At 36.3% G+C, this 26,396-nt stretch overlaps 1 protein-coding gene across 1 annotated transcript in view; it reads right to left on the minus strand.

Annotated features, from left to right (window-relative positions):
• Positions 1-26,396, minus strand: part of cog5 (component of oligomeric golgi complex 5) — a 565,478-nt gene that overhangs the window by 179,632 nt on the left and 359,450 nt on the right. Inside the window, exon 12 of the mRNA XM_039761193.1 lies at positions 7,407-7,611. Coding sequence (XP_039617127.1) covers positions 7,407-7,611 — 205 coding nt within the window. The remainder of the gene's footprint in view (positions 1-7,406; positions 7,612-26,396) is intronic.

The following is a 26,396-nucleotide window of genomic DNA, read 5'->3' on the forward strand; positions in this document are numbered from 1 at the left end:
TTTAAAGTGCCTTTATTGACAAATTTGAACAGTTGCTTTTATTAACTGTCATTGTACTGGCACTGCCATATTACGTGTGATTGCTGGATCTATCAAAAACTTATGAATTTTTCCTCCAGAATAACTTTATTCCTAGCATCTGATATTATAAACATACTGGTATATGTCAGTGCTAAAGTCTGTTTTATTTGAATTATTATGGTTGCACTGTCATGCAAACTAGGTTAACTGGCTACATTAAACTGGCGCACTATGTGTAAATGTAGCCATGTGATTTTTCCCCTGTACATTAAATACATTGAAATGATCTGACATAATTATTAAAATCAATAAAAAAATAAACTTGCTGATAATTCAATATGTGATTTAATTATAAATAAAAGGTGATTCAGTTCCTCGTTTATCTAGAATAAAAACTTGCAGAACTTCAAATTATTAGCAAAAGAAAACAAGCATAGTATTGTTAATGCAGAAATTTTGCATTTGAATACAAAAATCCAAGGAAGAAGTGAAATGAAACACATGGATATGGCTCAGGAAGATAATTTATTCTGGATAACAATCTATCTAATAAAACAACCTCTAACTAAGACTAAAGGCCACATTCCTCATATGACCCCCAAAAATAATGTAATGATTTCCATTAAGAACTAAGGCCATTTAGTTAATATTATGGTTAAAACACAGATTTCTGCAGTGATTTATGGCATAACAGTTTTTTAACATTTACCATTTTATATGAAATTTTAATTAAATTAAAAAATACAGGGGAAACTAGAACATTGTGGCATGCATAATTTAGAAATCCTTGTGTGCTGCACATTTGTGCTTTAAGTAGCCAGAAAGAGCTCTGCACTTTGACTGTCACCTGACACAGAGCAATGGAATCAGAATGACTACATACTTTACAAACAATGTTGAGAGGCTGAATAAAACAGACATTTTTTTTTGTAGCACACTTTATGACTGTGTTCACATCGATACTATATTAAAATACATTTTGGGGTTTGCTGTTAAATTTTCTATGGGAAGAATATTTACAGTGTCCATAAATAAATTAAGCCGGTAGGAAAAAAATAAACAAACCGTTGGTTGGCTTGAGCCAGGAAACTCATCAGTGGGAGGACAAACGTTTGAGTAATAAATTAGGAAGATGACACTAGAAAAGAGGACTCAATTTAGAGCATCTCTGAACTTTACTTTAGATTATTTAGTACTAACTGTTGTAATTTGGAAAAGAACTGAGTGAGACTGTCTCTAATGAATATTTCCTTAATACTCTGAATAACATTGAAAGTTCTAGGATTTAGTAAACTTCTTTGCACTAGACAAAAGGTAACAGTTACAGAGCCTGCACATTAATGTTTTTGTTTTCTAGCATTTGTAGTATCTGTCCAATAACTCTGTCTCACTCCCCATCACAAAATTAGGCTGATACATACTTGAAATACATATGTGTTTAAAATGTTGTACTTTTATAAAATTGTAATCTTTAAGATTAAATATATGGATTACTTGATTTACTACAATAGTTTACAGTGTTTTTTTAGGTTAATGTTCTGCTTGAGTATACTAGAATATATACAGTGGTGTGAAAAACTATTTCCCCCCTTCCTGATTTCTTATTCTTTTGCATGTTTGTCAGACAAAATATTTCTGATCATCAAACACATTTAACCATTAGTCAAATATAACACAAGTAAACACAAAATGCAGTTTATAAATGATGGTTTTAATTATTTAGGGAGAAAAAAAAATCCAAACCTACGTACATGGCCCTGTGTGAAAAAGTAATTGCCCCCTTGTTAAAAAATAACCTAACTGTGGTGTATCACACCTGAGTTCAATTTCTGTAGTCACCCCCAGGCCTGATTACTGCCACACCTGTTTCAATCAAGAAATCACTAAAATAGGAGCTGCCTGACACAGAGAAGTAGACCAAGAGCACCTCAAAAGCTAGACATCATGCCAAGATCCAAAGAAATTCAGGAACAAATGAGAACAGAAGTAATTGAGATCTATCAGTCTGGTAAAGGTTATAAAGCCATTTCTAAAGTTTTGGGACTTCAGCGAACCACAGTGAGAGCCATTATCCACAAATGGCAAAACATGGAACAGTGGTGAACCTTCCCAGGAGTGGCCAGCCGACCAAAATTACCCCAAGAGCGCAGAGACGACTCATCCAAGAGGTCACAAAAGACCCCAGGACAACGTCTAAAGAACTGCAGGCCTCACTTGCCTCAGTTAAGGTCAGTGTTCACGACTCCACCATAAGAAAGAGACTGGGCAAAAACGGCCTGCATGGCACATTTCCAAGACGCAAACCACTGTTAAGCAAAAAGAACATTAGGGCTCGTCTCAATTTTGCTAAGAAACATCTCAATGATTGCCAAGACTTTTGGGAAAATACCCTGTGGACTGATGAGACAAAAGTTGAACTTTTTGGAAGGCAAATGTCCCGTTACATCTGGCGTAAAAGGAACACAGCATTTCAGAAAAAGAACATCATACCAACAGTAAAATATGGTGGTGGTAGCGTGATGGTCTGGGGTTGTTTTGCTGCTTCAGGACCTGGAAAGCTTGCTGTGATAGATGGAACCATGAATTCTACTGTCTACCAATAAATCCTGAAGGAGAATGTCCGGCCATCTGTTCGTCAACTCAAGCTGAAGCGATCTTGGGTGCTGCAACAGGACAATGACCCAAAACACACCAGCAAATCCACCTCTGAATGGCTGAAGAAAAACAAAATGAAGACTTTGGAGTGGCCTAGTCAAAGTCCTGACCTGAATCCAATTGAGATGCTATGGCATGACCTTAAAAAGGCGGTTCATGCTAGAAAACCCTCAAATAAAGCTGAATTACAACAATTCTGCAAAGATGAGTGGGCCAAAATTCCTCCAGAGCGTTGTAAAAAACTCATTGCAAGTTATCGCAAACGCTTGATTGCAGTTATTGCTGCTAAGGGTGGCCCAACCAGTTATTAGGTTCAGGGGGAAATTACTTTTTCTCACAGAGCCATGTAGGTTTGGATTTTTTTTTCTCCCTAAATAATAAAAACCATAATTTAAAAACTGCATTTTGTGTTTACTTGCGTTATATTTGACTAATGGTTAAATGTGTTTGATGATCAGAAACATTTTGTGTGACAAACATGCAAAAGAATAAGAAATCAGGAAGGGGGCAAATAGTTTTTCACACTACTGTACATTTTGTTTGCCTATTTTTGACAAAAAAATAAGTTTTGCAATTGAACTGTTCAAAAATATAGACTTAATTAAAATGTGTAATAGACTGCATGCTAATTTTATGATATGAACTGATTTGGTCACCTGAAAAGAAGTTTATTTCAGTATGAATGACACTTCTATTTGTCTGAGCACTTCCAGGGAAGCTCAGAACTACAATCATAATGCAAACTACGCAAGAATGGCTACTGCACCATACTCTTAGTATTCTCAAAGTCACAGCCTTTAATCTCCTATTTGCAAAAGTCTGCAAAAATACGTTGTGCAAGTATCTGGATTATAACTGTCAAGTTGTTGTGGTGTGAAATATTTGTATACAAGTTGATGAATACTTTGTATGTCTTTACTTGTGACTTTGACAAAGCAGTGTTATATTAGTGTTATAGCACTGATAGGAACAGCGGTGATTTGATATTTGGCTAACCAACCCATTTTAGGACTGTGACTTTGTAATTTGATGTCAGGGTCAGGGGAAGAGCCTAAAATCAGTTTGGCAAGTGATTTTCCCGCAAGACTCTCTCAATCAAACCCCACAAGAAAGCCAAAATACCTTGCTGGCCAACATCAGCTCAACAAATCGTTTTGGGGGTAGGTGTGACAGATACTGTGTGCACCATCGGTCTAAAGTATGGCTGTTTGGGATTGAGCAGTAGCATGCTGCCCTATTGGTGAAAGGATTTGGACAAAGAATGTATAAATTTGGTTGCTTTACCCATCCCTTTCTCTTATCATCATGATGAAGGAGCATCTCGCACACCATGAAATGAAAAGAAGTCAACACTGAGAAGCACAACTTAGCAGCCATACTGAGACAGGCATGTGGCCTGTCCTGAAGAAAGCCGTAAAATGAGGACTTAACTAGAGACACTTAAAGTAACTGAAAGTCTGTGTGCTGCCTGAAACTACATATTAGCATTTATCAGGTTGTATGGCTGCCAATATAAAAATGTACTTTGCTTATTGTTATTATTTTATGAATATTATCAATGGTACATTATTTAAGTTGTAACTTAACTCCTGCTTGTCCTTTTTACTATATGTAATTACCTGAGGTTATAGATGTAGAAGGGATGGTGTGGAGAACACTTGTAAACAGTGGTAAGTCTATGGGATTTGAGGCATTCTGACAAAGACTACTCATTAAAGAATACAAAATGGGAAAGTAGAGTAATATAGAGCTCTACCAGGACAAAACACAAGTTATGATCTGACTTGTCAGAGTCTCTTTGGATGTGTGTGCTAAATCCAGGTAGGTGGGTTTGCCTTCCTTTTAGTTTAAATAGGTGAGTTTGGCTTCCTTTTAGTTTAATAAGAAGTGGAATGAGAATGTTTGTTGGTGGCATTTTTTTGCTGGGAAGATGGCAATTGTCATTTGACAAAGTGGGCACTGAATTTTTTGACTTGGCTTTCGTGGGCACTCCTTTTTTGCTAAATCTAAAAACGTGAAGTACACATGCGGAGTGTGCTACTTTATAAAACAACCTTCCCTTCCCAAAAGTTTAAAATCTGCATTCCAGAACTTGCAGTTACTTCTTAATTGTCATACTGAAGCAAGGTGAAGTTAATCAAAACAGTCTTCTCTTTAAACGTCCAATCTTTACTACATCCGAGTTCTTCACTGGTCCCTTGGGTACAGGTGATGGCTTCAATCCAAAAAAAGGTAGCTATCAAACTAAAGGATATGGCACTTAATGTGATCACTTTACAGTTTGTACACTTCCAGAAAGTGCAGATTATTGCTTTTGGTGGTTTATATTTTAACATTCTAATAACATTGTTTTGCAGTTTTTTTTTTTAATTGAAACTAGTAGAAACCAACATAATCTATTTTACAGAGTATAGAGAAGTCCTTCTTTTTTATTTGACAATGTCAATAGATGTGCAATGTAATATATAGAAAGGTCTACAACCCTGATCCACAGAGAACTAGGATGAAAAGAACAGTACAAGTCTTAGTCGATTCTATTGGCCTTACCAAAGGTCCAGTTGTCAATTAATAATAAAAATAAAAAACAAATACTGTTACACTACACAACCACAGGACACTGCTATACAAGAAACACCATCAAAGTTGCTAAAGTAATCTATAATGTAAAAATGTGATTTTATTACAGGTTTTAATGTCTATTACTGTATACAGACTTATTTATTACCATATTTAATGACAAAATGGCATTCAGTTTGCAAACAGATTAATTAGAATCCTTAACAAAAAGAATATGTTGTTACATATTGGAATTTCAATACTTTTTTGAAAAACAGTGCTATTTACATGGAATGCATCATCCTGTAACAGGCAGTAATGACATTTATGTGAAAAGTGACCATCAGAAACATTCATGGCTTTCCACTTTCCTCAGCAAGACAGCCTATAGATGAATTTTTCTGCTTCATCATATTTTAGTCTTATTTCTTTACTTGCGTGCCATGTAGTACACAATAATAAAACAATTTTATTTTCTGTGTACTATGTAGTACCAGGCTGTCTATTTCATTCTGCTTATTGAATGAAGCTTTTTATTCTATAATGCTGCAAAAATGGCATGAAAGAGTAAATTGATTATGAAGTATTCTTCAAAATTATGTTTGCAAAATCAGCTTAAAATGTCTCTTAAGTCATGCTGACAACAATTTTAAAGGACTGACAGATCATAATCTTCTTTTGGCGATCATGCTTAACTATGAAATATTTCATCATCAATTTTCTCAAATATAAATATCCATTATAAATGTATCCGAAAAAGCCTTATTATACAGTATTATTAAATCCATACTCTGCCTATTAAAAATAAAAGTTGAAAACAAATATTCTTTCCCCTTAGTCATTTATTCCTGCCCTATTTAGATAAACCAAATTCTTTTGAATTATTAAACAAGCCATGGCATGTCAAGGTCTGAACAAGGTGAATAAAATTAAATGCAGAATAAGAGTTTAGATTAGCAAAACAATCAAATCCTAAAGGAAAATTTTCAGAAAGGATTATAAAAGCAGGTGAATGCATCAAAAAGAAAATAACTTTTAACACAAATTACAACAAAACACAATCCTAGATGCATTAATGGCTTAACAAAACAGCTTGTACTTTTGTTTAGAAATAGTATAATTGCTGTAAAAAAATCTGAACTGCATAAAAAAATAAACTTTGTATTTACCTAAGCATTTAATACCCTGTGTTGAGTTTTTTGAATATGACTGGTGATTTTTTACCACTTTTTCTTTCAATCCTCAAGCAAGCTTATATATTTTTAGTGGAATTTAAATTAGGACCATATCTACAGTATAAAGAGCATTCACTGTTTTAATGCCACTGACAATTTGTTTTGGTTGTAGTGTGAAGTCTTTCAGCTTTCTCAGACTGACGTAATTTCTCTTTAAAGATTGTCCATTTAGTGTTCCTCTTATCCTTGTAATTGACTCTGTTACTGCCACCTATAAGCACTTCATAACATGATGTTGCCACCAATACTCTGCCCAAAGTTTCATCTTTTATGTAATAGTTGAGAGTGCAATATGTGAAAAATTCAGAGATGTTGGTATTTATTTTATTCACAGAAGTATCTTCTGTCATAACACTTTTTCACCGAAACCTTATCTATAAAGTACTATGAAGTATTATTTTGTCACCTGAAAAGCACATTCCATTTCAGTTCTGGAACACCACAGTTCCCTTAGGATCACCAGTGTTACTTTTATTTCAGAAAAATGCCTTTCTTGCAGGAAAGCTCACTTTCAGGAGACAGTCTGTATTATTAGACTGGATAGTTCCATATACTGTACTTGGTTACTCTAAATGTGAGGTGTGAGTGTGGATATGTTTGTGAGTTGTATGATGTAATGATATAATAACCTATTCAGGTTTGTGGTCCAGTTTGAACAAACGAAAGCATACTTAAATCAGGAATTTATTTTAATTATGACAAAGTAGGCCTAGTACTTTAATTTTGAAAATTATTATATAACTTGTACAAGTAACCAAGTGAAATCACACAAAAGCCATTATCCCTGTGAGAAAATACTAACAGCACTGAAGGGAAGGTGAATTTATTTTGATGTTAATGTAAATGAAATGAAAAGCTAACCATCTGAAACAATTAACATAACATATGAGAAAACAACAAAGAAAAATAAACTAGAAATTTCAATGAATTATAACTTACTCATAGTCTTGTTTCTTTTGCATAAATATATCAGGTGTCTCCATTTCACCAGAAGGCAGTTCAGGTGGTAAGTCAGAATTTCCACTGGCATTTACTGTGCCTTGAATGCTTTGGCTGTACTGCTGGACACGCTTCCACAGATCATTGTACAATCTTAGAAGCTTGGGGTATTCTCCTTCTAGAGCTTGCTTCAAAAATGAGGACGCTAGAAATAAATGCATGTAAAAGGAAATCATTTTGTGAAAAATTAGAACAGCAGAAAAAAAATAACAATGTAGCCATTAAAATTGTGTTCTCTGATTCTTTTACTGAAATCATACCTTCTTAACCTACTGTTTGCATTAATAATAATAATCTCTTCACTACTTTCTTCATGAAACAATCACTACCACAAATTCAAAACACTGAGATTGCTTTACACCTTAACTAGTTTTCCTAGCAGGCAGTGTGGCATTATTGTGAAAGCTTTGGAATTTAAACCCTGAGAGTATAGGCTGAAACCCCACTACTGACACTATATGACCATGATCACTTTACCTGCCTTCACTCTAATTGGAAAAACAAAAGAAATGTAATCAATTGTACCTTGAATGTTGAAAGTCTCCTCGGATAAAGGCATCAGCCAAATAATAAATAAATAAATAAATAATCTGGTTTGCTTTCTGTTCAGATACACTATAAAAATAGTTACAAAGCCTTGCTATTAAGTTACAAATTTGTAAGCACCAACAAACCTAAATAACAATGTATGTTATACAAATATATTTAAAGTAAATTGTATATACTGTAAATGAGCACCTTTTAGGATAGTGTTTTGTTTTAATGCATTTAATTCTGTCGTTTATTTAAAATGGCTTTGTAAAAATGTTGTGGACTATGGCCGGCCATTCATCCTGGCCAATACCCCCAGGCCACCAGGTGCAGCATGGAGGTGCCCCGAATGCCAGCAGGGAATTATGGACAATGGAGTTTTTATCCACAGCCCTGCTGGATACCACGGGGGCCGCTAGAAGGCGCTGCAGGGAGGAACAACAATGGTTTTCTCTACAACCTGGAAGTGCATCCAAGTCACATGGACAGAGAAATGACATGCTTCCGGGTTGAAGAAGAGGAGTTTTTATCTGACCTGGAAGTGTTACCAGTCACATGGACAGAGAGAGAAAACACTTCCGGGTCACAGACTATATAAAGGACTGTGGGAGGTCCCAGGGTTGAGCTAAGTCGGAAGGAAGGGTGGCAATGCGTCTGGGAGAGTGGGCGATTATTGTATTGTGGAGTGGAGGGTGCTTTGTGCACTGTTTGGTCCGAATAAAAATATTTATTGGACTTTAACCTGGTGTCTGGCATCCGGTCTGAGGGTTCAAGGGGACGATAGCACCCCCTATCTGTCAAAATGTATAGTGCTATAAGAGGGCAATTGTAAAAATACAATTCAAAATGAGGATGCAATTACTTGTGTTAAATAGACTTTCTCAGTTACAGGAACTGTTCAAGTTCACTTTGGTTCTGTTACTCAGAAAAAGAAAAAATGAGCTATGGCATACATGTTTAAAAAAATATTAAACAATCAAAATCAAAAGCAGGCAAGTACTTGTATTCTCCCTTCTACAATGTTAAAGACCCAACTAAACAGATTTTTTAAAAGCTCAACATTTATTGAAATATTTAGAAATCGCCAAGGTATATTACTTTTCAAATATCATCATATAAACTACAATATCTAAATGCCATGACAGGGAAAAAACTGCGTTGTTAACAACAAGGCAAAACATTATTATGAGTGATGATAGAATTTCCTTGGAACCAACTTTACAAAAATAAGAATGTTTATACCAAACAATGCATGAATCTTATGTCCTGTTGAGCATTCAGTCTTTCCCTTTAGTCATGCATCTTGCTTTATGTGAGCACAGGGGACTTCAGAGATGAAAGTTGTTGGTGTCATTATTTAACGATGGCTTTTAAAATTTAGTTCAGAAAGGAAGAGGACATTAAGGTATGTAGGACAAATAAGATAACAGTATAATGGTCAGGCAAAGCAGGAAACAAGGAGCAGATGAGAACATACAAGAAGGCAAACATTCTTAGAACAAGCTTGCACAAAATCATTAGCATTAAACTGAAGGTGACAGTTGCCATTAAGAGCCAATACAAGTGGCATTTATAGCAAAGTGTAGTGAGGGATGGCCATATTTAAGACTACTACCAATTGTTAAAAATGTTTCCATTTCCATTCAACATTTTCCATTGTAATAATAATAATAATTTTTTACATTTATATAGCACTTTTCTCCCTACTCAAAACACTTCAGTATGTGGGGAGTCACTTCATCCACCACTAATACTGTATGTAGCATCCACCTGGATGATGTGACGGCAGCCATTTTTGTGCCAATATGCTCAGCACACATTAGCTGTTAGGTGGTGAAAGAATGAGATATAGTTAGCCAATTAGAGACAGGTGATGATTAGGGGGCCAGAATGACTAGGCCAGGGTGGGCAAAGTCATTCCTGGAGGGCCGCAGTGGCTGCAGGTTTTTGTTCCAACCCAGTTGCTTAATAAGAAGCACTTATTGCTCAAGTAACACTTCTGCTTCATTTTAGTTGTCTCGGTCTTTAAGATTTTGAACCCTTATTGCTTATTTTAGTCTTAAACAGCGGTTTTCTTGGTTTTTAATAGATAGATAGATAGATAGATAGATAGATAGATAGATAGATAGATAGATAGATAGATAGATAGATAGATAGATAGATAGATAGATAGATAGATAGATACTTTATTAATCCCAAGGGGAAATTCACATAATCCAGCAGCAGTATACTGATACAAAGAAACAATATTAAATTAAATAGTAATAAAAATGAAAAGAATTAAAATAAAATTAATGTTCGCATTTACTCCCTCGGGTGGAATTGAAGAGTCGCATAGTGTGGGGGAGGAACGATCTCCTCAGTCTGTCATTGGAACAGGACAGTGACAAAAGTCTGTCACTGAAGCTACTCCTCTGCCTGGAGATGATCCTGTTAAGTGGATGCAGTGGATTCTTCATGATTGACAGGAGTTTGCTTAGTGCCCGTCGCTCTGCCACAGATGTTAAACTGTCCAACTTTAATTCCTACAATGGAGCCTGCCTTCTTAACAAGTTTGTCCAGGCGTGAGGCGTCTTTCATCTTTATGCTGCCACCCCAGCACACCACCGCGTAGAAGAGGGCACTCGCCACAACCGTCTGGTAGAACATCTGCAGCATCTTACTGCAGATGTTGAAGGATGCCAACCTTGATTGATTATCTGGGAGTTTTTTTGAGCATGCCTGTGTCGCTCAAACACAGGAACATATGTTGATGTGCAAGTATAACAAAACAAGGGCACTTTTATTCTAGACTATAAGAAAAGAAAAAAGCAAGTTACAGTAGGCGGTTGATACGACAGCTTGCGTGGGGCAATGCTAAGAACTGCTGATTTCCGATCTGTGCTATATAAAATCATCACATTCAAATACTAACAATTCCCACACACCCTTCCTACATTTACAACATGTGTACTTGATGCAGTGTACACATCTCTCTGTGCTATGGTTCCTATTACACTGAATGAGCACCTGACACTGTACTTTCTTCCCTATATACAGTAAATAACATTCGAGCTATAGCGCGTCTCCAAATAAATCACATTTGAGCTATAGCGCGTCTTTATGTGAAAACAGCAATGTCAGATGGGTATTGTGAACGCGACTGAGAGAATGGAACTGAATTTAAAAAAAAAAAAAGCTAACCTTTACAATTATCATGCATTTACACTGGCTCTTACAGACTGACTGAAATCAAATGTATGTTTTTATTCTAAAATACCTGTAGTACAGTACATGCAATATTATTTGAAAACGAACAGCGACAGATAGGGTTTGAATACACGCTGACGCTGTTACAGAAGGCGTCAGCTTATTCAATGCAACAGTTTCAACGCACAGTACCTGCAATATTATTTGAAAACGAACAGCGTCAGATCGGGCGCATATTTAAACCCGATCTGACGCTGTTGGTTTTAAATAACATTGCATTAGTGCAATGATGTTTTTACATATATTGTCTCTTTCATTCATCTTGCGGTTTGTAATCAGTGACCATGTGGTTTTTTCCCGATCTTGCCATTTCGCACATGCTGCTGTACGGTTGTGGTTCCTTTGTACTCCAGGACACGCAGAGGACAGAATAGTACAGAGCAGAAAGTTCAGCGCTATATGCAGTCAGACAGACAGACACGCAGAGAAGGCACTAGATATATAAATAAACAGGGAAGGCACTGTACAACAGATATATAAAAAACAGCTAAGGGGATAAATATATAGATAGATAGAAAGGAAAGGCACTATATGATAGGCAAACAGGGAAGCTCCTATATAATAATAAAATTACTGTTATTACTATATAGATAGACAGGGAGTTCAGGCAGGCAGAACAGCGAAGGTTAAAAATAAATAAGTTTTCTCTCCAGTGGGGAATCGAACTGGGATCTCTTGAGGTAGAGCACGTCTGCCAACTCTAAGTGAGGAAATCTTACCACTACGCCACGGAAGCAGTTGTTAAATTCTTGAACCTTTTATGAAAGTGTTTATTTGATCGTTGGCTTTCAGGCTTCACACATTTTATAGTTTATGCCTACATTTTGTAACATTTATTACTAAAATATGAAAAATTTTCTGTTTTAACATTGTGTTTACACAGATTACTGTAGAAACAGAACACACATGAAATGCGTGTGTTCCAAATAACAATCTATTATTTCCACTCTAAAACTCCACTTTACCCCCAGATCATCGAGGCATAAGCTGGGAGAGGTTTGTGCACGTTCTAAGTCGGTGGGGGGGATGGAATAGCCGGCTGCTTGCAGTTTGTTTTTATTGGCACATTTACAGGACAAAGGAGGCTGGCGGAAAGGTGAGAATGGCTTTAAGAAGTGATTTAAGGTGGAACGGATCTACAAGTTTTTTCGTAGACTCTGGTAATTCTAGTGTTAAGCAACTGGGTTGGAGCAAATACCTGCAGCCACTGCGGCCCTCCAGGACTGACTTTGCCCACCTCTGGACTAGGCCATGGTGGGCAATTTAGCCTGGACATCAGGATACACCTTGCTCTTTACAAAGGATACCCAGGGATCTTTTATGACTAAAGAGAGTGAGGACATCGATTTTATGTCTCATCCAAAGGACGGTGCCATTTTTACAGCACAGTGTCCTCATCACTACACTGGGTCACTGGGATCCACATTCAGACCCCCCTGTTGGCCACACCAAAGCCTCATGTAGCAGCAACCGAAGCTTTTCCTGGTTGGTATTGCCCATTCTAGTACTGGCCAGGCCCAAATATGCATAGCTTCAGGTGGATGGCCTGGTCAAATGTGCAAGGGTATGGCTGGTCTCTATCTTTCCTTTTATATTGTTTTTGAATATTGTTATATTCAAAACATATTTACTGTATACATTACAACTTACAGAACTAGTCATAGTACAAAAAATGGCACTACCCAATGTTGTAAACGACATTCTAGTATCTTCTCATGAAGGAAATTAGAAATTAATTATGTTGTTAGATTTGAAGTGCAGCCTTTGACTTCATTGACCACTCTACTCTATTACATAGGCTGGAAAATTGCACTGGACTCTCAGGCACTGTGTCCATACATGGTTTAGTTCATACTTATCAAATGAATTTCAATATGTACAGAAAAGAGCTGAGAGTATTCATCATTGTATTCACTCGGACCATTTCTGTTTTTACTTTACATGCTGCCACTGGGAACTATTATTAGAAAACATACCATTCATTTCACTCGTACACCAATGGCACTCAGTTATACATTTTTGTTAAACCAAATGATGTTTCTTTGATAGTGTCCTTAATTAACTGTACCAGTGAATTAAAGAAGTGGATGGATAATAACTGAATACACAAAAAACAGAAACATTTATTGCGAGAGTGAGGCAGACTACACTATTCTGTCACTTTTTATCTCAGTTGGTCTAACCATTAGTTTTACTGATTTAGTAAGTATCTTTGACACCATTATGTCTTTTAAAACACAAATTACAAATCTAAAAACTGTTTTTCCAGCTTTAGAATATGGAGAAATTATGCTAGTTCCTAATATGGAGCATAATGAGAAATTAATTAATGGATTTATTTTTAGTAGGATTGACTACTGCAATGTGGTCTTCACTGGATGCTCAAATGGTTCTTTACACAGCTTTCGTTTAATTCAAAAAAGCTGCTGCAAGAATCAGAAAGTATAAACGCATACCTCCTGTTCCTAATCTGTTACACTGGCCTCCTGGTAAGCAGAGAGGTGAATATCCAGATTCTCCTTCTTATATATAAAATCTTAAATGGCCAATGGGTTGCTTACCTATCAAAACATATTACTTACAAAACAGAGCATTTCTGTTCATGGAAAAATATCTGAGATTTTGGGAGGCTTTGACTAGATAGACAGAAAGATTCTGCTTTCATAATACAGTAGATTGTCTAGCCCAGACTTTACTGTAGAATGCCCTGGAGAATGTGGACAGCCAGTTGGCCCAGGTCTCCAGAACTGTAACTGTGTCTGACTTCGTCTGCTATAACTGACCATGGACCACTCTGAGGACTATTTTCTTTAGAGGCTGTTGACTGGAATTTTTGTTTTCCTGTCCTCCATTGTCAACTGGACATAATAATAATGTTAATGGAAATGTATTGTTTAGAACTTTTTCTTTCTATGTATTTAAACAAATACAGTATGTGTTTTAATGTTTATGCATTATTTAATTAGAATTTTTTTAAAGTTTGTAATTGTATTTACCTGTGAATTTGTTACAGTGCTCCAAGCCTGCACTCAGTGAAGAGTGCTACACAAAAATAAACTGAATTTCTCTGAATTGAACTTATAATTTATGTTCATCTTTCATTGAACACCTCATAAATGTTTCATAAAGTTTTTATTCAGTATAAGTGATTCATTAGAAGGCTACTGTAAACTGTAAACAATTGTAAGGAAAATTAAATGTATCTCAGGCATGCTGCTATATGTGTAAGATACAGTAGTATAAGTCACATCAATATGTAATGTATATCCACCTATATTTTATGAAAACCTATATTCAGCCACATAGCTTAGGCCATATCATGGTTCCATTACACTGAACTTGACCAATCCAAGTTATAAACATTAAAACAGCCCATGGAAAGTCATTGATTCTTATCATTTCAGTTTAATATTACCAGGTAACCTTCCATATATTTCTTCATGATAACAGAAAGAAAAAACACCTAGAGTAATGTCAAGTAAACACAGAAAAAAAAACACAAAATCCACAAAGACAGTGAACCAGGAATCATACTAAAGGCTACAAAGCTGTTGCGGCAGTACATGCCACTGAGCTTCCATGTTGCCTATTATGTTCTGGCATACGGTATGTACAGTCATATGAAAAAGTTTGGGAACCCCTCTTAATTCTTCGGATTTTTGTTTATCATTGGATGAGCTTTCAAAGTAGCAACTTCCTTTTAATATATGACATGCCCTATGGAAACAGTAGTATTTCAGGAGTGACATTAAGTTTATTGGATTAACAGAAAATATGCAATATGCATCATACCAAAATTAGACAGGTGCATAAATTTGGGCACCCCAACAGAGATATTACATCAATACTTAGTTGAGCCTCCTTCTACAAATATAACAGCCTCTAGACGCCTCCTATAGCCTTCGATGAGTGTCTGGATTCTGACCATTCTTCCATAAAGAATCTCTCCAGTTCAGTTAAATTTGATGGCTGCCGAGCATGAACAGCCTGCTTCAAAACACCCCATAAATTTTTGATGATATTCAAGTCAGGGAACTGTGACAGCCATTCCAGAACCTTGTACTTCTCCCTCGGCATGAATGCCTTAGTAGATTTCGAACTGTGTTTTGGGTCATTGTCTTGTTGGAATATTCAACCCATGTGTAACTTCAACTTTGCGACTGATGCTTGAACATTATCCTAAACAATTTGTTGATATTGGATTAAATTCATCTGACCCTCGACTTTAACAAGGGCCCCAGTCCCTGAACTAGCCACACAGCCCAACAGCATGATGGAACCTCCACCAAATTTGACAATAGGTAGCAGGTGTTTTTCTTGGAATTCGGTGTTCTTCTTCCACAATGCAAAGCGCTTTTTGTTATGACCAAATAACTAAATTTTTGTCTCATCAGTCCAAAGCACTTTGTTCCAAAATGAATCTGGCTTGTCTAAATGGGTATTTGCATACAACAAGTGAATCCATTTGTGGCATGAGTGCAGAAAGAGTTTCTTTGTCATCACCCTGCCAAACAGATGTTCTTTGTGCAAATTGCACTGAATTGTAGAAGATTGGTGTACAGATACACCATCCGCAGCAAAATGTTCTTGCAGGTCTTTGGAGGTGATCTGTGGGTTGTCTGTAACCATTCTCACAACACTGCGCATAAGCCGCTCCTGTATGGCCTTGGCCTGCCAGACCTGGGTTTAACAGCAATTGTGCCTGTGGCCTTCCATTTCCTGATTACATTCCTTACAGTTGAAACTGACAGTTTAAACCTCTGAGATACCATTTTGTAGCCTTCCCCTAAACCATCCATCCATCCATTTTTCAACCCACTGAATCCGAACCCAGGGTCACGGGGGTCTGCTGGAGCCAATCCCAGCCAACACAGGGCACAAGGCAGGAACCAATCCCGGGCAGGGTGCTAACCCACCGCAGTCCCCTAAACCATGATACAGAACAATCTTTGTTTTCAGATCTTTTGAGAGTTGCTTTGAGGATCCCATGCTGTCACCCTTCAAAGGAGAGTCAAAGGGAAGCACAACTTGCAATTCACTACCTTAAATACCTTTTCTCATGATTGGACACACCTGTCTATGAAGTTCAAGGCTTAACAAGCTAATCCAACCAATTTGATGTTGAAAGTAATCAGTATTGAGCAGTTACATGCATTCAAATAAGCACAATTACAAGGGTACCCAAATTTTTGCACAGCCAGTTTTTCACATTTGATTTAATTTCATACAACTAAATACTGCTTCACTAAAAATCTTTGTTCAGAAAACACCCCAATACTCAGATGTTCCTAGGAAATGAAAGACATACCACTTATCTTTTTTGTTGAAAGTAGAGTAAATTATTATGAAATTATTATGCAGACTGAGAGGGATTCCCAAACTTTTTCATATGACTGTATGTGGTTCAGATGCCAGAACAGTTTTATGTAATATCAATTTCAAAAGAGATAAAGCATTATTTCAGAACAAACACAGCGAAACACAAGTACTGATTTTTGCTGTAGTGTGCATACTATACTGTAAGTGATGTATTTATTTATGCCACAGTTGAGAATAACATTTAATCATGCTTATGAATGGCCTTTTTTAAAGTGGCAATACAGTTTAAGCAATTGAAAACTGAACCCATCCATACAAACTGAAAATTGTCAAAAGGAGGTTTACGGTAATTTGAAAATGTTCTCACATTTAATTCAGTACTGCACTATATTAAAACTCGGGGAAAATGGCACTTGTAGCAGAAAAAAACAAAAATGTTAAGACATGAAAAAATAAGTCAGTAAGAATAAAACTGCAAAAAATGGGTTTTAACACTAGAATCCCTGAAGCCTAAGAAAAAAGTTGTAATCCTGGGCCACCATAAATTTCTTTGCACCTCTCCATTAGCATCTTTTGTTTTGCAAATGTGTCGATCAGCACAAGCAACCTGCTATCCCATTACCCCCACCGCTGCAGCTCAAGTCCGACAAAAATTTCTCCCAGCTCAAGTCTGTCTATCTTGGTGTGATGTTGTATAGGGTAAATAATATATCGTTATTTGGAATACATGCAGGTAAATGTAACGTAGGATAACTGGAAATGCGGGGAAAGAAATGTTGAACACATACCTAGAACAGAAACATTTTTTATGTTATAGTACTAATGACAAAATTTTGACATGAAGTGTATAATGTGTGAAGACAGTACGTATTCCAAATATTAAATAAACACTTTCACAAAACTGAAGAAAAAGAAATCGAGTTAGGGTACGATGCTGACACAACCGCTTGGGTGGTGCGGCGGTAAGAACTGTTGATTCCTAATCCAGAGGTTGCAGGTTTGTTTCCGGACACTTCCCAGAATTACTGTTTTAAGTAGTGAGCTGCTTTTATTGTTACTATTATATAACAAAAACATACATTTGATTTGAGTCTGAAACAGCTGGTGTACATTTATGGTACTTGTAAAGGTTAGCATTTTTTTAATCAGTTTTTTTCTCTCAGTCATGTTCATGCTCCCCCTTATCTGACACTGCTGTTTTTAAATAAAAATGTGCTATAGTGCAGGTGAACTCAGATGAGGATGAGGTTCTACATCGGAGAAAGAGAACAGAAGCCCTCCCTACAAGAAACGTCCAGTCACACATAAGAACAATGCAGCGGCACCAGGGGTAAAGGCAGAAGATGGCAGTTTGGATGCAGCAACAGGTTGGGCGTCATCCTGCCAGTCAGTCTGCCCCACACGTGTCCTTCAACGAAACAGCAGGGCTTACAGAGATCGCCAAGGTATTGTGCAAAATTCTGTTTGTGATTATGTTTCGTGACAGTCTTTATATAAAAAACATCTGACATATTTGCAAAACTAAAGACGCTAATGGAGGGGTGCAACGGAATTTAAGGTCCACTGGGATTACAAGTTTTTTCAAAGGCTTCAGAGATGCTAGTGTTAAAAGGATAATACGTGTTTGGAATGAATATACGGTATTTGCAGAAAATAATGGAGCTCAGTTTTCCTAAGCCTAACACTGATGTCCCCAGAAAAATAATAAACAAAATATAGCACATATCAATAAGAGCGAGTCACTATCAATTAAAATGTGTTTTTTTTCTCCATTTGTCACTTTGTATGTGTGCTAAATTTTCTCTTCACTTAAAGTAATCTATTTCCAATTGAAAGCTTTTCACAGACTTGTTTATCCCACTGGCTAGTGAAACATAATACAATTTTTGACTACTTTTCACACTGGGTATAAATTCAATTTCCTAGATGCTATTATGGGATGTTACTGTATTCTATGTTTCTGATGTTGGTTAATCATCAAATCTTAAAAGGTTAGTGTTATCATATTTAATTGTTAAGGAGTGTCTGAATATTGTTATAATCACATATAAAACCCATAAGGTAGTTAATATAACCATGAGCTGTCATTTCAGAAAGAAACTGCACAATCAAGCAGTGAGCATACTCATTATAATGCTCACACATGCATTAAAAACATCAGTTAACGTGACACGGAACTCAGAGTTTGTGTCTACCAACCCATGGATTCACAGTTTAATTCTGGACCTCTTTGACAAGTATTAAAATTTGTCTCCGTATATTATTTCACTAAGAAAGAAACCATATCTTTTGCATATTATGTAGGTTGCCAGTGATTATCTTTTATCTATACTAATAAAAGGCAAAGCCCTCACTCACTCACTCACTCACTCACTCACTCACTCACTCACTCACTCACTCACTCACTCACTCATCACTAATTCTCCAACTTCCCGTGTAGGTAGAAGGCTGAAATTTGGCAGGCTCATTCCTTACAGCTTACTTACAAAAGATGGGCAGGTTTCATTTCGAAATTCTACGCCTAATGGTCATAACTGGAAGGTATTTTTCTCCATTAACTGTAATAGAGTTTAGCTGGAAAGACGGGGGGCGGAGTTTCGTGTGACATCATCACGCCTCCCACGTAATCACGTGAACTGACTGTCAACGCAGTGCGTAGAAAACCAGGAAGACCTCCAAAAAGCGCTTAAGAAAACATGCATTATATAATTGAGAAGGCAGCGAAACAATAAGAAGCGAGCGAGTGACATATAATACCATATTCATGAGTCCTGCTACCTCGGAAAGAAAGCAAGGTGTAAACCTAAACTTTAAATTAAGTTCATAGACAGGCTACCGCTGGCGTTTCACATGCCCACGGGAATGCGGGATACAAGTTTAATGAGAGGACGCAGGACATAAACGAGAGTTTTGATCACTTTGTAACTAAGTTAAAATTGTAGGTGAAGGGGTGTGCTTATGCAAATTCCGTGAGACTGTGTTTGTGGGGGATTGACAGTTAAGGCGGATGGGGGAGTCACGTCATCATCACCCCTCCCATTCATCTCATTTCGTTCTGAGCGGAGCTCCGCGGCTAACGCCGTCTTCGAAGCAACTTCTCACACTGCCACCAAAAACTCACTGAAAAATCCACAAGTTAATATACACTCTGTCTCTAGAGTTTCTCCACACTGAATCCTCCAGGCACTACTTACAAAAGGTTACATTGACAATCGTGTTACGTTATTTTTAAAATCTTTCCTTTTCTTAGCACAAGCACAGCTGAGAAGCTTCGATGCATGTGCTCCATAACGCTTAAAAATAATGCATTTAATCACACTTTGCATTACAAGCAAAGGGGAGCTTTTGTCAATGCATGATTTCCTGGTACACCGATTACATTGATCAGTGCATCCCGATTCATTTTACCCTCGCACCACCTTAGTTTGAGAAGAAGTATGAAAAAATAGGTTAACACAGAAAAACAGATCACCAATTCAAGCTTTATGAATAATCGATTCGCCATCAATAATTGTTTTGGTAAAGCCATCCTCCTTCCATTTTATAAGTTTTCCGCCACTAGCCATGATTAAATGAACGGTAAAAAAGTAAGAGCGAAGCGAGGGTGACTTATTTAGGCAGGCATATATATGACAGCAACACTCATGACAATGTCAATCATGTTACGTTATTATTAAAAGGTTTCCTTTTCTTTTTCATTACTTCTTTAACACACTACTTCTCCGCTGTAGCGCTGGGTATTTTGCTATATATATAATATATGAATTACCTCCAAAGAACGCTGAGACTTTTGATATCATGAATGTGTGTACAAAAGGGGTCTCCTGCCCAGCAAAAGTCGAGCAGCCAGCGCGTGCATAGCTGTGCCGCCTTTGAGACGCTGACTGCGCTTCTGCCTTAAGTCAAAGTGAGCACTTTTAATTTTTTTCTTCCTCCCCCTGCGCTATAGCCCAGACAAGTGCAAACACGGGACCCCTTTTCTACACCAAGGCAAAATAATATTAAGGCGATTCACACTTTCTTTTGCACATATACGATTATGAGGTCATCACCTCGGATTATGAAGATACGCACAGGAGTGGAAGACTGACAGTGCCATCACAGCTGATTAATGACGGGGACGTCTCACCAGTCTACACAAGACCCACCGCGACTGTCCCCAAAAGGCGATCATAACGTCAGCTTAACACATCTCTATACTATATAAAAGGAAAGGCAACTTTCCTTTCTTTACACCTTTTTCCTTTTATCCCAAACCAAAGCCTTTCTCTCTTAACATTGCAAAGGACACAAAAATAATTTTCTTTAATTGCCGGTAAGGCACATTACCAGAGGCACAAATTTGAAAGTTCACATAGAAAATGTAATTTCTATACCACAGCTGTCGTGTAGCGCCTTTCAAAAGGGATCTACTACTGAGAGATGATCCATATACATTTTAGCTGCTGTTAGTTACTTACCTGTTGTGTTACACAGTCTTTAAAATGTAGTTTACCCAAACCACTCCAGTAGTGCTCAATGTACCTGTACTTTTAAAACGTTAATGTTTTACTGTTTAATAACTTATAGAGTATATTTTATTATTTTTCCCTTGCACTCAGTGACCAAAGCTATACACACACATATAGACACATACAAACATACACACAAGTATATATATGTGTATGTATATATATATATATATATATATATATATATACACCTATCTAGATTATATATATATATATATATATATATATATATATATATATATATATATATATATATACATACATACACATATATATATACATGTGTGTGTGTATTTGTGTGTGTGTATGTATGTATGTGTATGTATGTATGTATGTATGTATGTATGTATGTATGTATGTGTGTGTGTGTGTGTATATATATAACAGCAGCAATCCAAGCTGTGAGAAAACAGTAAAAAGGAGGCGTGTCAGATGTCACGGTACATTTTCTGATGCATCTAGACGAAAATAACTTTGTGACGCTGCCACCAAATACACAAAACAATTACATTGACAATCATGTTACGTTATTTTCAAAATGTTTCCTTTTCTTTCTCTTTCCTTCTTTAACATACTACTTCTCCGCTGCCAAGCGGGTATTTTGATATATATATATATATATATATATATATATATATATATATATATATATAGATAGATAGATAGATAGATAGATAGATAGATAGATAGATAGATAGATATATATATATATATATATATATATATATATATATATATATATATATATATAGATAGATAGATATATATATAGATAGATATGAGAACAACACTCATATCAATGACAAAACAATTACATTAACAATCATGTTACGTTATTTTTAAAATTTTTCCTTTTCTTTTTCGTACCTTCTTTAACACACTACTTCTCCGCTGCGAAGCGCGGGTATTCTGCTAGTTTAAGAATATAATTACAACACAACATTCAATGTTACAAGAGCCAGTGTTGCTAAAAACAGTGCAAAATTGAATGACTTCTTCACAACACTGTTAAATTGCAGACAGAGTTTATATATAGTTCCTATGTTAGTTCTATTGGTTTTGTCTATTAGTTTGTACTTATGTACTGTCCATTTAAAGTGGTATCCATTCTTTATGTTTTGTTGGTGGAACTCCAAGAGGTGGGAGACACCCCAATGCCACAGATGAAAAACTGACCTCAGCCTTTATATTCTGAAGATCGATGCATAACCTCCACTTTCTCATTAATGTTCATTGAGTACATATATCTATAGTAGAACTTAATGTATTTTTCTGGTTTTGGATTTATTTGTTTCTGTTCTGGTTTTTCAAACTGCATAATGGGACTAATTCTCTTCAGACTGCCTTTTTAGGCAAACCCTTTTTGCCTTACTTCTGCCCTTTTTGCCATTTTTGTTCTTTTGAGATTTTGTGAATAAATTCTTGCATTTGTATAAATAATTTGCTGGCTTTGTCCTTTCTAGCCAAAGGTTTTGATGGTTTATTTCTGTAGAAGGAAACATTTATGTGCACTTTTGTTATATTTTGAGACAATTAAAGAGATATTTTAAACTGTGAAACCCTGGGCCCCTTTTCGTCCAAAGCCAACCTGTTGAATTTGGGTCAGGCTGCCTGGAGTAGGCCTTGCTTGTGGAGGCACACACCCTCTTAACTACAGAAGTGCACTCAACATCATGACAGATACTTTGCAATAATCTCCTAATAAATAACTTTTAAAATGAGAAATTTAATCAGGAACTGGATAGAGAAAGAATGATTTTTTGGGGAAATGCCACATGTTCACCTCACTCACTATTATCTTGAACTGGTGGTCGCCATTGGTTCAACTGCCCAAGAGCTCATAATAACTGCTACGTCAATGGGTGGAGTACCTCTGAGCTTGCCTGAGCTCTATATCAATGGCCAGCTCCAGGTGATCACACCCAATTAAGAAGTGCTGTGTGTAGGGGCTGACTATATATAGGTTGAAAATTTTAACCTCTTCACAATAACCAGCTCCTTCCCTACAACTGAAGTCACGTTCTGCATCCCAAAAGACATTTTGTACTGAAAAAAAAAGGTTCAGCATGTCTGAACCCATTCTGAAAATGCCATCTTCAACCTTCTGCATGTTGCTTGTTTGGATTGCTCCCATCCAGTCTTTATGAGTAACCCAGACAGCAAGTACTTACCAGCTAACTAACATAGGTCAGCATTTAAATGAGGTTCTTTATCTTGGAAATTTAATTCTGTAGTGTTTTGAACATAGCTGGGTCACATTTTGTAGTATTCCTTTATTTAGCCCTTACCCTTATACTTTATCAATATGCTAAGTATAAACTTGTCACCAGCGCAAAGTTAGTGACAACATTCAAAAGATCAATGATACATAAAGACCCTCTACACCAAAGTTATGGTACTAGGAAGAGCCACACATTTTATTATAAATAAAAATAACTTTTGCCCAGAGGTTATTTCTTAGAATTGATTATCAACAAAAGTTTAAGTACATAGGTTAGGATTACATTGTGAACATGAACTATGAAGTTTTTTTTCTTTTACGAAAAATCCTTTTAAGTATTTTTTGGATTTGAGGAAGACAGTTATCAAATAAAAGACAAGCTTTAGCAATTTATTTATAATTTTCCTTGCTTCACCTCACAAAAACATTACTTCATGTAACTGTAAAAAATATAATGGAGAAATTACCTTCAAAATCACTAGTCAGCAAACTTCATACATTGTGGCATAGACACCTTACTAAATAAAAACTGACATTTTTAGTAAGGAATAAAAGAAATGATTACACTGAAAAGACTAAAAAACACAACACAATTACAAGCAGAGCTACATCAGACATATAATGTACTGTAAATAGTCAGTCAGTCATTCTCCAACCTGCTATCCTAACACAGGGTCACGGGGGGTCTGCTGGAGCCAATCCCAACCAACACAGGGTGCAAGGCAGGAACAAACCCCAGGCAGGGCGCCAGCCTACTGCAGGGCGCACACACACCAAGCACACACGAGGGACAAATTAGGATCGCCAATGCACCTAACCTGCATGTCTTTGGACTGTGGGAGGAAACCGGAGCACCTGGAGGAAACTCACGCATACACGGGGAGAACATGCAAACTCCACGCAGAAAGGACCCAGGAAAAACCCAGGTCTCCTTACTGCGAGGCAGCAGCGCTACCACTGCGCCACCGAGCCGCCCGTACTGTAAATACTGTACTGCTATACTACAATAAAAGAAATAATGCTTAATTTGTTTATTCTTATGTATATTAGGAAAGTAATAATAAATACCAATAAAGAAGAGATACAAAATGCTCATTTTTTTATTTTATTTTTTTTACAAATCAGAGGTTTATTTAATTATTGTAAGCTTCCCATTGCTACTATACACCCAAATCTATATATTTATGCAGAAGCACCAAGAATCTCAAACAAAAAGAGCAAAGATTCTGTTTTAACCTTCTTTCTTAAACCTTATTGGAATGCTACCATAAAAAATGATTGCTGTGTATTAACAAGCACAAAAGTACTTTTACAAATTGAATCTTTAACTCACTGAGAGAAAATGTAAATTTATATCAATAGCCTTGAAAAGAAAAAGAAACATTTGTCTTTTGTTACAGGTACAGCCACTTCAAATGAGTGAGAAGAGATATATGGGGTTATCTTGTATTATGCTGCCTGGACTGAACCACAAGCAACCGCACCATTTCAGGAATTTTCAGTACTATGACTGCACTAGCTTGAAAATCCACCAGGTGGAGCAGTGAATGGTTGAAGTGACATAGATCTGCAAAGAACCTGCATTTAAAATTCAGCAACAATCTTTTCTTAAATTATGGAGTTTAAGCTGAACACTGTTTACATTTTTATTGGTTTTAAACTGCTATTATGCTGTAGCGTGTTAAAGTGATGTGTACTTTTTAGGTTTACATCCTCTCAGCATGGAAAATGGCAACAGTAATAATATATTTTATTTCAAGCCATTCAAGGGCAAATTACAAGATAAAGCCATATAATGGTATCAGCTCTGTAGATGAATATTCTGTGAAAATGTACACAACCAAATTCCATGATTTACGTCAATATTTTATGCATCAGAATGTTACTGTGTAATGTTTTCTCCTTTTCTAATACAATCTACAGAGTAGTAAAAACATAAGAAAGTAAATACAGTGTACATGATAAAGAAAGATTCTGATTAACTCTACTTGATAGTAATATTAACATAAAATCATGCATCTAAGCAACAAAATATATCGCAAGTGGCTATTCTAGAAATATTACAACATTCTTGTTCCTTTTTTTAAACACTTTATTGTCCTTATAGTGATAAAGGCTAATAGACTTATATAACAAGTTGCACTCTGGAGCTTAAATCACTTGCAAATTGTTTACAAAATAGACATAATGGAAATTGAAAATTAAAAATATTAGTGCTGCTGCATTTGAAAAACAAGTACAGTCGTTGTAAAGTGGGGTTTCCTTCCACTTTCACAAAGACATGCATGCAGTAATAAACTGAAGGGTTCTGCAGTCTTGTTTGGAATTTACATACATATTTTTTAAGTTTATTTTAATTCATGACCTTGTGGTTTCAATGACAGTGGTGCTGTGTTGTTGTTAGTAAAAGTATAGAATGGAGCGACTTCTGCTAAAGAAATAGATTTTGTCTTGTGTTGGACTTAAATGGCTCCAAAATACAGATGGGTAGATTGAAAAAATACTTGTTGAAAATATTCTCAGTTATCAAAACAGAATCAATTAAGTGCATAAGCATGTGCTTGTCATAACTGTGTGGGGAGTGCAAACAATTTAGAAGTTACAAAATAAGCAATACAACAAAAGCAACAACAACAATAATAATCCTCAGACTGATGTAACATGGGAGGCACAGGCACAGTAAAATTAAATTCAGTGATCAACACGGCAAACAGAAATACACATGTTGGGGCTTTGACAACATTGCTAAAGGCAAATTTAATTCAAAGTATACTGTGACATTGTTTGTTGACTGAATGGAAAGACTGCCTTATTTGCATAACTGCAGCAATCATTGGTAAATGTTTAAAATATTTTTTTACTTCAATTTCACATATTTTTGTAATCATGTTTGACTAGACAGTTCATTTCAGGAACCTAAATTAGTCTACAGAGACTACATAGCAATATTATTATTCTGTCACTATCACTGTAACTTGTCTGTTATGCCAGGTAAGTGTGATATTGTATGAATTGGCAGAATGATTACCTGCCTGGCCTGGATGGAGCCCAAAATTGAAGACACAAGCCAGCTAGGATGGTCCTCAGTTTCTCTTTCAG

The sequence above is a fragment of the Polypterus senegalus genome, chromosome 8 (assembly GCF_016835505.1).
Source record: "Polypterus senegalus isolate Bchr_013 chromosome 8, ASM1683550v1, whole genome shotgun sequence".
Classification (NCBI taxonomy): domain Eukaryota; kingdom Metazoa; phylum Chordata; class Cladistia; order Polypteriformes; family Polypteridae; genus Polypterus; species Polypterus senegalus.